General features: G+C 42.6%; 1 protein-coding gene across 3 annotated transcripts in view; it reads left to right on the forward strand.

The window, feature by feature from the left end:
- Positions 1–15,398, forward strand: part of RPIA (ribose 5-phosphate isomerase A) — a 28,453-nt gene that overhangs the window by 3,413 nt on the left and 9,642 nt on the right. Inside the window, exons 1-8 of one of the 3 annotated variants that reach the window (XM_075572021.1) lie at positions 2,513–2,612; positions 3,632–3,764; positions 7,838–7,898; positions 9,407–9,462; positions 10,724–10,783; positions 11,546–11,610; positions 12,650–12,718; positions 14,760–14,901. In XM_075572021.1, the coding sequence (XP_075428136.1) occupies positions 3,672–3,764; positions 7,838–7,898; positions 9,407–9,462; positions 10,724–10,783; positions 11,546–11,610; positions 12,650–12,718; positions 14,760–14,901 (546 nt within the window). In that variant the 5' untranslated portion in view covers positions 2,513–2,612; positions 3,632–3,671. Of the gene's footprint in view, positions 1–2,512; positions 2,613–2,665; positions 2,800–3,631; positions 3,765–7,837; positions 7,899–9,406; positions 9,463–10,723; positions 10,784–11,545; positions 11,611–12,649; positions 12,719–14,759; positions 14,902–15,398 lie in introns of those variants that run through there. The other 2 variants (XM_075572013.1, XM_075572004.1) reach the window with 2 other exon arrangements.

Genomic DNA, 15,398 nt, shown 5'->3' on the forward strand with positions numbered 1-15,398 from the left:
ATGAATTTATTGGAAAGGGAGCGAGCATTCCAAAGAGCACAGGAGAGAGGGTGATGGGTATGAAGTTAGGGGGGTTGCCACCAAAAGGAGTAAAAGTTGTTTGTGGGAGGTGAGGATGAGCCCATGTAGAAATAAGGCAGGGACCAGGATTGGTGGAGATCCCCAGAAGCATGGAAAGAAAATGTATTGGGAGGATTTATAAGGGTGTTTTAGTGCAGTGGGTATAGTTGAGTATTGTCAGAGGGTCCAGATAGGAGTGGAATTCATGTTAACTGAGGTGAAGGAAGGAGAGATGGAGATAAATGAATAGTTAGATGAATAACGAGGCTGGTAGAAAGAAACCTGTTTTGAAAAGACGTGAGGTCAGAGCATATAGAGATAGATGTATGTAGTATGTGAGGCATGGCAGTGATAGTCTAGTGTTGAGGTGAGCGAGGACTGGGCAGTGAGTTGAGATGAAGTTGTGAGATGCGATATATGAATGGAGGTGCTCCTAGAGTGAAGAGCTGAATCTTGAGTATTGAAAGAAAATGTCGTCCTTTCCGAAGCAGTTCATATTAAGTCTTCAGGGCCAACAGGTGTTGTCACGAGGGAGCAGAATGTTTAACACCGAAACCACCGGAATCACTATCACCAGACAAGACACAATAGTTGAATAAACTAAAATTTATTTTGGCAAGCCAGCAGACACACAAAATACAATAAAAATGAAACACTCTCCAACTGGGGGCAAGAATCTAGCCTCAACTAGGAGCAGGGACCTGCTTCAATAGGCTTGCCTTGAACGTCGTCTTACCCGGCTTCTCTGTGCTATTCGAGCAATAGCACTTTTGAAAATCCCACCAGCTGTGTCTCCAACTCCCAAACTCTTCTAGTTTTGATTGTCCACTCTTCTTGCATAGTCCTCAGTCTGCTATACTTTTCATGGAGCAGGAGCCGACAGCCAATCAGAACCTGGATCGTGAGGCTGCGGACAAGTGCTCGTTTGGCTGCGCCAATCAGAGGAGCAGGCTGGTTTAGGTACTCTGGACTGCCCCTTGAGGAGGGAGCTGCTGGCGAGCAGGAAATTCAAACTAGCCAATGGGAATCACGCCTACAGGGCTGAGTCCCGGCAATGGTTCCCTTGGCCAGCCCCATACCACCTCCTGGGTAGACCCCTCAGTTTCTAGCCCTTCCCCGCTCACCATTATCCTGGTACTTGGCCACTCCCAGCCTTTGTCATGACCTGGCATTTATCTGCCACTTTTTTTTTTTCTTCCCCCCCTCTTCCAGACATCATACAGTGATTAGCTCTTTTCTGGAAGGGCTTACACAACATTACATCCAGACCAAAATGAGCCTCACAGCGGCGGCCATTACACAGGGTATTGGGGCAGCCAATCATTGTGAGGCTGGCTACCCCTACCCTCACAGGTGTTGTCTTCTAGTTCCACGTATATTAAACTCCACAGTGCATGCCACTTAAAGGGCCACTTTAATGATAGTCTTCTTTACATGTAGACTCCGGCCCCCTTGCAGTGAGGGGTTGCATTACTGCATTTTGAGGACCTGTCTATATTTTAGCCTCAATAATACGTTCTAGTCCCTGTATGCTGGTGTTGCAGGCTCTGTAATAAATGTACCTTCTGTGCTGTGTTGTAGGCCACTTCAGCACTGGTAAGGAGGATGTGGAAAGTCATGCTCCAGAATGACTTGGTGCATCGGTGGTGCGCAAACTGGGTGGCATGAATTTTTCAGGGGGGGGGGGGGTCCCGGGCTCTTCCTCACAACATTTAAATTAAATGCCGGTGGAGTGCGTGATGTCTCAAGTAACTTACTGTACCTTGTCTTGATGGCTTCTGGTGATGCTTTGTGAAATGATGCCGCAGGTTCACCTGATGTCAGAAAACGCCGGCGGGGGGGAGGGGGTGCAGACAAAGTTTGCGCACCCTGACTTGGAGAACCAAAAGGACCCCCCCCTACTTAATTTCAAGAGTAGTAAAGCAAAATTTGGGGACCACCCTTTCCCCCCCCCCCCCCCACCCCTCTGTATTTTTAAGTCCTATTTATTAACTCCAGGAATGTGTATCCCAGGGAAACGCTTCTTATCATATGCATTAAATATGCATGTTCAAACCATTTTGGTCATCTGATTCTCTGTGCAAATCCATGTGGTACGCTAATTATGTATGCAATTCAAAGAGCCTTACAAATGTAAGAGTTCACGTGTTATTGAAGCAGTTGATACTGCATTTTGCATGGTAATACTTGCCCAGGGGGGCCTCCTCCAGCAGGAAAGCGAGACGGTGGATTTGAGCATTCCTCAGTGTTGGATCTCTTTCCTTGCTTACCATCAAAATACTTAACCTATTTTACTTGGTCTGAGCATTTATTTTTTTCCTTCTCTGCATTAGATTGCATTCCTATTTCAGAAAGAATGTACAATTGATGGTAACTGGCTCTGTTTTTTATACGGCTAATATGAGAAACTAGCCTGCTCACATGTAGGGAGTTATCAGTATAATGGCAAGCAATTCTGTGCAGAGGCACAGGATTTGAGAAAGGGGAACAGACACGGTAGTGATTGGTTCATCTCAACCCCATAGCTGCCGGGAGCCCTGTGTATGGACGAGGTAAGATACTGTAATTGTTTCTTGGAGCAGTAAGATTCTGCTTCACAAGCCTCCTCTGTGAAATATCTTCTCTTTAAAAGCTATCTGAACTACAATAGCGGTGATACTATTATCCCTGGTAATGGAACCATGCCTGCTGCAGACGTTCCTCTGACTTGCATTGTGTTAGGGGGAAGTTCTATTCAAGGTACAGTCCTTCTTTTACATGATAACATTCTTTACATGCAATGATCAAGGAATCTGTGACTTATTGCGCCAACGCTTTTTAAGATCTTTAAATAACGAGAATTTATGATCTTTAACCAATTCAGTGCCAGTGTTGTCCAAGACACTGTTGCAAGCCTCTCAGGAACTGAAGAGGTTAGAAAACAGCAGCTGAGTACTTGTCGTCTAACAACTTGCCTGAATAAACAGTACAGACTTAACGTGTGTGGGTGGTGTGTGTGGTCACTCGGTACATGCATGTCGTAACAAATAAGAGTTCGTATCAGGCAGAGTATAAAGTGTGGTAGGAGAGGTACTGTAGATAAGCACACGCACCATATTATAACCATCAGGTATCTTTATAGCCGATGATGGTAGTTTATTTCTAGTTGCGAAAGATGACGCTGATATTAACACTTTAATTCTGTAATGTTAATGTGCTTAAGTAGAACACAGGAATGTGAAAACAGTAGAGGGGGCGGCTGTGTACAGAGGTGGGGGGCTCTTCACTGTCAGGATAGGTGAGAGGGAGTACAATGGACCAACTTTAGGACCGGAAATACAGTTGTCAGTGTCCCAGGACTGAATGTATTGGTGATTAGGATGTGTGGCCTGTATGCCTCATGTGATTTTGAATCACGTAGTAATGAATAGTGTGTACGTTTGTTTACATGCGTTTCCTTGTAACAGTCTTTTCATGCCGCTGTACTAGGTGTGTTGCCATACAGATTGCAATTGGCTGCTAATGGCAAGAGTATCTCTCATACTTACAATGCGTAAGACCTTTAGTAAAAACATTTCTTTCTTTTGAACAGGTCTAGCTACTTTGCGTCAGATCCCTTTTTTGGACACTGTATGATCCAGCGTAGGCTGCTCACCACCATCCGCAGAATGACGGAAGAGGCAAAGAGACTTGCAGGCTATGCAGCTGTGGATAACCATGTGAAGGTGAAGAGGTCTCACGTTATGTACTCGGGGTGTTGCCCTAGATTGTAATGTAACCGTACTTGTTTGTGTATGTTCAGGGCTATTGGGTTTTGGCAGGTTTTTATTTAGCTACACGATCATGGAAAGCATACATGCCCAGATGGGGTTCTACTTTTCAAAAAATACCCAGTATTGTCTAGAATGTTGTGTCTTTATATTGCATTAATGTGCTGCCAGACGGGGCTGGAATGCTGTGAAGGGATTCCATTTGGTTCATTGTGTTGCAGCCTTTAGTCGGCATCGGACAAGGCAAAATTGGGAAAATATCGTACATTACCATTTCTTTTGCGCAAGTCTGCTTTGTCACCTCCTAGGGACTTCCTATGATCATATATATATATATAATTATTATTATTATTATTATTATTATTATTATTATTATTATTATTATTATTATTATTATTATTATTATTATTATTATTATTATTATTATTATTATTATTATTATTCCACAGGGTGAGTGCATGCTCCAGAAATCTGTAATTGGAAAAAGGTGTGGTGCGCTGTAAGACAGCTGGGTATCTACCACCGCTAAATAACCTGGGTAGTCAGAACAAGTGATGTTCAAAACATGAAAAATGCAGCAAGTAAAAAAGATGGCTCAAGACATCAAAGGGCAAGATTAAAGAAAAACTACTAGCGCAAAGGACATGTTTGAATAAAGGATTTATAATATCAGTAGGATAAAGAGAGCACAAATAAGTGCCATATATAAAATACACTTTATAGTACTATAGAGAAAATTGAACAGTGGAGGTGTAGAGGAGCACAGCAGCGTTTCTTGGCAGCATACCAGCTAGTGGATCGCCAAAATAAGGGTAACTCCAAGCAGGGATTAAGTATTAAAAGAGTACTTTAATGGTCAGTGCAAAACAAAACAAAGTTTTTACACCTTGAGAAAGTCCTTTACGGACGAAACGCGTAGGTGCGCTCCTACCATTGTTTTGTTTTGTTTTGCACTGACCATTAAAGTACTCTTTTAATACTTAATCCCTGCTTGGAGTTACCCTTATTTTGGCGATCCACTAGCTGGTATGCTGCCAAGAAACGCTGCTGTGCTCCTCTACACCTCCACTGTTTATGCTTACCCTGAGAGGACTGCACGCAAGAACGGATCCACGCATCAAGGACACCACCAAGGGAGGTAAAGGGCTTATGCCCATTATTATTTTACCCTCCAATACTGGACTAACTGAGTTGTTTCCCCAGGGTGTTGTATACCATCAATAAGAGACCTATTTTGGGGTACCCGCGTGGGAACCACCAGGCCTCTGGTTTCACACCCTGGGAGGTTATGAACTATACCTTATGTCCCTAAACCTGGATCCAACTATGGTATAAAGGATTATCAATACAATTATGAGCTATCTATGGTGATGCACCATAAACACCACTTACCTATAGAGAAAATTGAACAATAGAGTTTTTAAAATTGGAACGATACAAGATTAACAGAGGCTCCTTATGCTGCAAATGTAACCGTTAGAGGGCAACAGTGTAGCCGTCCCCATTGAGGAAGGTAGAGGCAACGCTGATGGGGAAGGCACCCGCTCTCAGATCACGTTCCAGAGATGGGAGATTGAGTCAGCTCGCTTGAGTAAGTATCCACTCCATGTCTGGTTCCACGTGATGCCGGAGAGGTAATGCACCCGCTCCCGGTCTGTTTTCAGCAGTCACGTGATTTCACGGTGAAAAGTTCAAAAACTCACACTGGAGCTGCAAGTTGCAGGCATAGAATATAACACCACTCCACCTTGTCCTCCAAGTGGTTAATGAAAAATAACACCAAAAGGAGTGTTGCCAAAAGTGTGTTTTTTTTTTTTTTTTTGAAGTGAAACTTCTTTAGTGGCACCTAGTTCTGATAGGGCAAAACTGGAGAGATGGAGACGAACTGTGAAACGGAAGTGACGTCACGGCTCCCCCCCCCTGCTTCCCCCACACGACTGCTGTCACATATCGCTGCCGGCGCCACTCCTAACGGCCGCCGTTCCCCCCACACGTTCGCTGCCATGCCGCGCATGCGCACTACTAATGGCGATGCTTACGGACTTCTGTGCATGCGCAGCAGCGGCACCGTTCCCCCAACATGTCTGCTGCCATGCCGCGCATGCGCAGTAGTCATGGGAACGCAGAGGAAAGCCACGCATGCGCAGAAGCGGCTGGCAGCGGCGCCGTTCCCTGCCCGCAGACATGCCGATGGACAGGAAGATAGGAGGTATGGGGAGAAGGGGGGCGGGAGGACCGATTTTTAAGTGTGAGTGATGAGATCGGACCTGGCAACGATGTCCACATTAAAGGACACCAAAGGAAGAATAGGCTGGGGAGAGGGACATCACATTGAAAACATCGAGTGAGATTAACTGTGTTAGGGGGGATTGACAGCGAGACAGATACGGGCAACAGAAAAAAGGTGAACAGGAGACAGAGTTGGGAAGATAGATATGTATGGTAACAGACTGCGAGAGATGGATGGCTATAAATAAGGACCTGGTCGATAGCTGTCTCTTCTCACACGCTTCCCTCGGTCTCTAGTTGAAGTGAAAGGGACGTTGCATGCACAAACAAGCGAGAGGAACATGTGGAAATTGTGAGCTACAGAGGTCTCCCCGCATAGTCCTAGTGATTCTGTGTGTGCAGCGAGTAGCAGGACAGGGCAGAAGTGGATGTGCATTCCCTGCCCTTGCAGCCAGCCGTTCAGTGCCTGTGTGTGTGTATGAATAAGGTACTGTCTGTGTCAAATGCTGCTGATGCTGCTTCTGATGGTGACATATAGCTGCATGCAGCTCCTGGTGTCCTGTGCTCTCTGCTAATATGCACTGAAGGAACCATCCAGACTGGCATGAGCCTTCAGCAGAACAATGAAAGACTGTCAAAACAGAACACACTGAAAAGCTGACTCACACTAAACACTGGAAATCTCAGTGCTAGTAAATACTCAGGGTTAAGGAAATAGCAAGGTATCTGTATGACAAATCTCAACCCAAATGAAATATAACATTATTCTGTGTACTGGAAATATCTGATCTATACAAAGTCAGCAATATATCCGATTGTAAAATGCAGTGGTCACAGTACTAATACAACCTCAGTGGTGCTGTGCTTGAGTGCAGGAGCGAGCACAGTTATTTGAGCAAAGGACACTATAATAATGGTACTAATTTTACAAACATGGTGTATTCATGCAGAATATAAAGGGTGAGACTATTTGTAAAACACATCTTTCACCTGCACGCACCGTCACCTGCACACGAGTAATTCACACTTAGTGCAAATAGCTAATACAGGGAATGTGTGCCGAGCACGCACAGTCAAATTTATTTGTGTTTTGTCAAGGAATTGTATTTTGATTTTTAATTAAAACATCACCAACACAAATACAATTTCTGTGACAAAAGTCAAAGAAGTTTCACTTGCTATGCGCGTGCACAGCACACACAGCTTTTTTTTTTTTTTTAAACTTTTCTCCCATCTCTGGAACGTGAGCTGCCTAAAGCGATCTGTGAGCGGATGCCTTCCCCATCAGCTTTGCCTCTACCTTCCTCAATGGGGACGGCTACGTTGTTGAACCTCTAACGGTTACATTTGCAGCATAAGGAGCCTCTGGTAATCTTGTATCGTTCCAATTTTAAACTCTATTGTTACATTTTCTCTCTAGTACTAAAGTGTATTTTATTTATATATATATATATATCACTTATTTGTGCTTTCTTTATCCTATTATCCTTTATCATTGAAACATGTCCTTTGTGCTAGTATTTCTTTAATACAGAAATCTGTGTTAAATGACCAACAAATTACTTTGTAAAGAGCATTTCATTTTTGCTTAACTAGACCAACACGTGCAGAGAGTGAACATGCTGCATGGGGTGGGACCTGCAGGGAGTGAACATGCTGCATGGGGTGGGACCTGCAGGGAGTGAACATGCTGCATGGGGTGGGACCTGCAGGGAGTGAACATGCTGCATGGGGTGGGACCTGCGCTCCAGTTTTATGTTTTCCAAACGCAAACTAATGAGCTTTGGTTTTCTGTGCAGGATAATCAGGCGCTTGGCATTGGAAGTGGCTCCACAATAGTCCATGCTGTGAATCGTCTAGGTAGGATTTTTTTTGTGTGATGTCTAATTGTAAGAATTTGTGTACAAAATGCAAGGTAGTTTTTTTTTCCCCCCATTACAAAGATCTTGACAATCTAAAGTCGGATGCTGTGCGGGCAAACAGGAATTTGTTAAAATGTTGAGTAGAATTTAACAAAGTAAAGAACGAAAAATAGATGTAGGAGAAGGATAAGTGTTGGAACAAGTTTTGTCATACTCTAAACCTGGAGGGTGGCAGGGTCCAGGGAAATGGGAAGTAGTTCTTCATGGGGAGGGATTTGTGGAACAGCCTCTCATAGAGTAAAGCTAAAAATGCTTGGGATAGATGAGACTATCCTACGGATGTATCAGGCATTATTCTTCCTGTAACACATGTTCAGGAGTAGTGACCATTAAAACGTGCGTTGAGAAGATGACGCACAAAGTTTAATGTGTTGAGCGCCGTAGCGTTGACACAATGCGTCATGTTCACTGAAGCCGTAATCCTGCTACATCTGAAAGTCGGGGGTCAAAATGGGTCTGAAACTAGGTGTTAGATTTGGCAGATTAGGTGGCACAAGAGGTTCTTATGTGCTTGTGTGTTTAACCCTTTTACTCCCTTTCACTTCACCTTTTCACTCCTGACTTTATTATATTGCCTTTCCATTAGAACTTTTTCTTGTCATTGGACTTCACAATATTAAGAGACTGTTTATTCAGTACATGCATTTTGCTCTGTTGCCAAACACTTGTGTTGACAATCCTCTCTTCCTGTATTAGAACATACTTCTCTTTTAATTAGTTCCACTTGTTTCTTTCCCTTGTGCCACAACACCCAGCATTCATCTCCCTGCTTGTCTATCTCGCTGTTCTGGAATCGGGAGGACGTAATGTCCCGCGGTGTTACAGAATTCCCCTCTCCCATCGCTGTAAAGTGGCAAGGGGGGTGGGGGTGTTACTCATTTTAATTTTGTATTTGGGGAAACTATTTCGGGTTCTGCAGGTGGTATTGGAGCGATGTGCAAAACACTAGTCACGGTGGGATTTGTTTGCAGAAAGGTTTAAAAAGAAAATGCCAACTTTTTATATAAGGGAACAATTGCAGCACTGAGATTTCGCAATACACTTGCGAAAGTTGCTGTTTGTTAAACTGCCAGTGAAATCTGCTAAATTGTGGGTGACATTTGATCCCCAGGCAATGTATTGGTTTTTTTTGTGAGGTTTGCTATTTATTCAACTTTTTTCTAAAATCACAAATTTTCTAAATTCACTGGTGTACAAATGTATTGCAGTAAACAGGAGCACAAGCACTGGTGCAACATGGGTAAACCAATCACAGATCGCAAAGAAGATCCTGTGTACCATCGACTCTTATGGGTCTAATAAATATATTATATAAAATGACATTGTTTTAAAGCAAGATTTCCTTAATGTGAAAGGGCTTGAATACAGCCATCCTAACGTATCTAATGGACCTCATAGCCTTATGTGAAATTAGTGTTTTATTTTTTTTCTTTCTCCATCCTACAGCTGAAAGAGTGAAACAGGACAATTTGAATGTTGTGTGTGTTCCCACATCCTTTCAGGTAAAAAAAAAAAAACCAATTCATCATTCTTTGTGGAAAATTAACTAACCTTCAATACAACTTATCGCATAGGCATCCCGTGTTTACTGCCATTCCAGTCCATGTGATAACTTGTATTGAAGCCTAATGAGTCTCGATGGTCCATGTTTAACTCTTTAGCTGCCAGCTTCACCACATCTGTCATTTAATGCTGCTTAAACTGCTGCAATTATTTTATCATTTCTAAATTCCATTCAACATGCTGCATAAAGCCTGTGCACGATCATTGATTCTTTTCATATTCGTTCAAAAGAACCAAAAAGGTTGTTAAAGTGCATATTTTGGCAAAAATAACAAGGCAGACAGCTTTGCCAAGGCAAACCGAGAGACAGGTCCAGCACGCACTAAAAGTCTTTACCTCAGAACCTGAACTTCCTATAGGAAGGAATGCTAGAGGTGGGAATGGTTTTCTTTTTGCCCATAAAATCATACCATACAGGAGTGAGACCCCTATTTTAATAGTCTCAATTATTACATATATCTTCCCTCCAAATAACATATGGAGGGATGGCTGTGCGAAAAAAGAGCACACCTTAAATACCACACAAATTATTTCAATAAGACCTATATGGACGAGCCTAAAGCACCAAGTGATGAAGTGGGTACTGGTGTCTGGCCCAGCAGGATCAGAACCCACAACCTCTGCTCTTTAGGGCAGCAGCTCCGGCTTTAATCTGTTGGACTATATTCCCTGCAGTTCATATTCAACTACATTTGTTCTTTGCAGCTCGCGCATGCTCATGTAGTATTTGAACGCAATTTGTTAAACTATGCAGTTGCATTACACAAAGTTAATGCTGATTGTTTTGCCTGAAGCTGAAATGTGAATATGATTATCAACCATTTAGAAACAAGACACATTTCATTCTACTAAAGACGTTTATTCACTGCAATATGCTTTTGGTTTTCTCATGAACCATCCAGCTGAAAGTGCTGGGGGAGGAGGAGGGAATAAGTTGTTGTCTTTTTTTAATTTCAATCTTTATTTTTAAGAATTAAGGTTGCTGCTTTAAAGTACAGTATGTGTCAATAGAACAATTACTGAAGACCATGTTCAATTCCATTTTTCTCATGTAATTTTAAAATTAAAACCAAACTGAACACAAAGTGCAAACAAATTAGTTCTTTCTACTGGACTATACAGAAGAAAAAAATGAGTTGGAATGTGGGTACAAGAGGATGACTGTGGTTCGGTTTTCTCCTAATGTCTTATTCTCTGCAGGCCCGGCAGCTGATCCTGCAGCATGGATTAACTCTCACTGATTTAGACAGACATCCTGAGGTGAGCGCAGCACAGCTTCCTAGCATGGGCAGAGCTTAGTTTAATTGCTTCCGAGCAGAGAAATAGGACTCTGTACTACAATGTTTAATACAGCATTCTGACCACTGAATGCCAAATACCACAAGGTCAGTGGTTACCAACTACAGTCCTCAAGTACCGCCAACGGGTCAGGTTTTATGGGTATCTTCACATTCGCACAGATGGCTCAATCATTTTGCGTGATCTACCTGTGCTCAAGCAGGGATATCCTTAACCTGGCCTGTTGGCGGTCCTTGAGGACTGGAGTTCGGAAACTGCTTTAGGCTGCGATTATACATGCGTGTGCGGTGCCACTGGAACAAATTGATGCAGACCAATGAAGGCACACATAGTGCGTGCGATCAAGCGCTACAGAGCGACAGATGGAATGGTTTTTGCTTGGCAGCCGTGTCACGTGACCACTCCTCCCTGTCGCTTCCTATTCGCCTAGTGCATGGTTCGTGCCGCGTGTGACATAACACGCTCGCAACACATGTATAATCGCAGCCTTAGGTTACTTGATAAAGCCTCCTTACCTACAGTAAGCATTTTGGGTTTGTTCTCTGGGCAGGTACTAACCAACCAGGAATAGGAGTTTCTAAAGATTTGGGTCTCACTGGGCCCTTTGTTCCTGACACTTCACTTGTTAGTATGTCATGGTTTAACCCAGTCCTGTTTTCTATGGGCTCAGTTGTGTATTACAAGTGCTTGTTACATATCATGTGGTGTTCCTCCTATATACAGCTTGATGTTGCCATTGATGGAGCCGACGAAGTGGATTCTGATCTCAACCTTATCAAAGGGGGAGGGTAAAGTATTTTGTTATGTTAGAGTAAGTAACTGCTGGTGTGCATGCCCCGTGGTTAAATATGGATAAAGCAGCAAAACATGTGAAAATATATTTATATATCTTAATTTATTTTTAGTCCATTCTGTAGTATTGGATAATACTCACAATTTCCCTCCGCCCGCCCCCCCCCCTTTGGTACTGCATCTGTGGTAACACGACCGTGGCGGTCGTGGCACCAAAGGCTTTACACTCAAGGGGGTCTCCTTCACAAGCATGGACCCTCCCCCGCAGCGCGATGGCGGCAGACGCTGTCTCCAGTGCCGCAGGCTTTTGCTTGTTCTTCCCTGGCGCTGGGGACAGTAGGTCTTGCTACATCTGTATGTGGGAAGCAGGTTTTGGGGAGCTGAATTGTTAATTTCAGCTCTGGGGCGTCCTTGGATACTCCTCTCTAAGTCCTGCAGGTAGCGGCCCTGGCTGGGCGAGCAATATGGCGGTTTAAAGGTCCCTCAGACTAATACAAAGTTGCGACGTTCGTCGCAGCTCCCTGTTGACCTGCGTGATCTGGAACCATTAAACCGGCAGGAATTTCTCCGGTAAGTATCTCAGGAATCAGGGGGTCCCCTCCAAGCGGAAACTAATGGGGTTCCCACATTTAAAAATAAAAAATAAAAATATATAATGCTCAATTTTGAGTATTTAAGTGTGACTGCAATAATGTTATCACAACCAGAAAGCGCCATTTCACTGTACTGTACTTGATTTATTTTTTCCCCAAAAGTAAAAACCTCCTAGAAACCTTTTTTGTTTATAGAGACCTTGTTGGTGGGGTGTATTCCCCCCCCCACAAAAAATAATTGTGACATGCAGAATTGTATCAATATTATAATGTAGGCTCATTGTGGGATAGTGGAATAACTGTCCAATCTGCAATTAATTACAAGTTGACTTAATCGTGCACTTGTAAAGTACAAAACGCTTATTACGGATTTCAAAAAATTATAATTTACTAAACATTAAAATTTAGTATTTTCTCGGCTTTTTTTTTTTTTTTTTTTTAGTGGCTGCTTGACACAGGAAAAGATAGTTGCTGGCTGTGCAAAGTCTTTTATTGTTATCGCTGATTACAGGTAAGAGGAAAAAGGTACCTTTTTTTATTGGTTCCATACAGAATTGCGGGTACATGCATAAGGGACGTTTTTATTCCGTTGTGTATAACATCAGGTTATCTAGGGGAATAAAGGAGCGGAGGGCATTGAGATGTATGAAAAAGATACAAAAAAATAGACCATACAGACTATATGTAAAAAGGCAGAGTTCTACTCACATTTGAGTGGATATATAAAGGCGTCACAATCTGGGGTAATGGCTGCTGTGATGTGGGTTACCTCAAAAGAAAGGAAAACGCCATCTCGCAATAACGTACCATAAACTTTATGAAGGAACACACAAGCCCCTAATGGCACACTTGCATTTGGGCAGTTCTTTCCAGCACATGTGAAATGAAAAACCGTAATCTGGATCAAGCCGAGTTCTCACCGCTTCAGTGTTGCCGGTACGATCAGCTGTTCGGCACAGACGGGGGTTACTTCCGGTAGCGGCCGCCCAGAACCTCATGTAGCTGGCCAAGCGTTCCTATCTCCGGTCTGTGTTTCCTATCACAGGGCTCAGAGCTCTGTGTTTCGCTGTATGATGGGACTCCCAGTCACTGAGGATAACATCTCCCAAAGGTTCTCATCCCAGTCTTCACTGTAGAGTCCTGGATAAGTACAAAAGTGATGAATGGTCACTACTCCCTTGCATTAAACCAAGCTTCTGGAGTATAAAATCAGCTTTATTAGGAAAGAATGCTGGACATCACAGATAAGAACACCGACTCGTTTCATCCCGACATGGGACTTTATCAAAGAGTCCTGGATAGGCTGCACTGAGAACCGAAGAACTCTTTTCATATAAGTTGAGTGGAGGACTTTATCCGCACTTGTATATCATTACTGAATGTATTCACATCAAGTCACTGCTTTTTATACGTGTATAAATACTTTTTCACCACTGTGTGGCACTATTTGATCATATTTAAGGTCACTTACTTTTTGCACTTTTTTTTTTCCTTCCCTATAACATCTGGTTATATCAGCAATCTTGCATGAGAATAAGGCAAAGCTTTCTAAATCAGCAATTATTACCAGCGACATGTCCTGCTTTTGCATTACTTGTAGTATTCCATGAACATGCACAATACTAAACCAAAGTGAATTAATACTAGTGGGGTGTTTAATGGGTAAATGTAGGCGAGTGGTGCATTTAAAAACAGAAGTATATAAAAAATAAATAAAAAAACTTGAATTGACTGTTTCCACAGTAACTACATTTTTAAAAATGTTTTACCAAATGTCTAATAGCAGAGGGAAATACAGCAGACATGCATATGATGTAAAGTATAGATTCCTCAGTCAATTTTATAATGGTGGTACAAAACAAAGGCTGGTACAAACACATAAGTTCCTTGTGCCTCTGATTACTCTTATTTTGCACTGTTCTGAGACTGTTATCACTGATATACCGCATTAGTATTATTGAAATACATGGATAATGTTGCAGTTGAATTTGCATGTCTGTGTGTTATATAAATATATATATTTTTCTTTTTCTCCCCCAAGGGATTATGTTATTTGGCTGGGACTTATTATAGATGTGTACAGTGAACACTTTTGTCCCATAGTCCAAGGTCTCTCAAACGTGCTTGCATCAGATGGGAGTTATTTAATTGGATATTGTGGGTCACATTTTATTGAAATATATTGAACACCCCCCCCCCCCCAGCCATACAATATTAACAATGGTAACAGTCGCTGCTTTTTTAAAGAAGTAACAGCCCTCTGTTCTGCTGTTCAAGGAGATCCAAAGTATAATTATGTTGCATGTTCATTTTGTTTCCCAGTAATCAATAAATTTCTCAAACTTTGAGACACCGTGGGGGGGGGGGGAGGGGGGTGCCGTAAGAACTCATGTGGCCCATTTGCTTGGAAAATGTGTGCATAGCACAGCTTAGTAAATGGGGCCCAATATGACACAAGCCCATCTGTCAGCATTTCAAGGTGATTGACAACTTATTCAAAGTGCACATTCTATTCCTGCGCTCATTCTGTTTGATTTACTCGCTCTGTGCAGGAAAGATTCCAAGAATTTCGGGGAGCAGTGGAAGAAAGGCGTTCCTATCGAAGTTATCCCTATGGCATATGTCCCAGTGACCAAAGCATTACAAAGGCAATTTGGTGGTATTGCTGAGCTGCGCATGGCTGTTAGTAAGGCTGTAAGTAGAACCCATATTATGGATATGGTATCAAGCTCTGCATTTTATGCAGGTTCTGGGGGTACGGTCTTAAGCAGCACAAGTAGTATGTCAAAGCAATTCAAATTGTTGGCTAGAAGTTACACCGGACTTGCATATTTGGAGAATGGCCATGACTATTCCTGATCATTTTAAATAACCTGTCTCAATTGGATAATGCCAAGTTTATGGCCAACTCCATTGTTCCTTCTCTATTCATAATTTCAGTCTAGAAAGAGTGAAGTAACCAGAATTTACTTGAGCTTCAAATAACACAATCTGTTAATTTTCTGCTTTGCTCTTTGTACATAGCGTTCCTAAATGCAGTGCTGCATGCTCCGAAATTACAGGGCAGAGTAATCCAAGTACCACATCTGGACTGGAAGACTTGTTGTAAATGTCAGACTGACCTTTCATATTTACTGCTCAGGTGTGAAAATTCAAGGAAAGCGTTGCTGTAATAGCATATATTTACACAC

The sequence above is a fragment of the Ascaphus truei genome, chromosome 1 (genome assembly GCF_040206685.1).
Source record: "Ascaphus truei isolate aAscTru1 chromosome 1, aAscTru1.hap1, whole genome shotgun sequence".
NCBI lineage: Eukaryota > Metazoa > Chordata > Amphibia > Anura > Ascaphidae > Ascaphus > Ascaphus truei.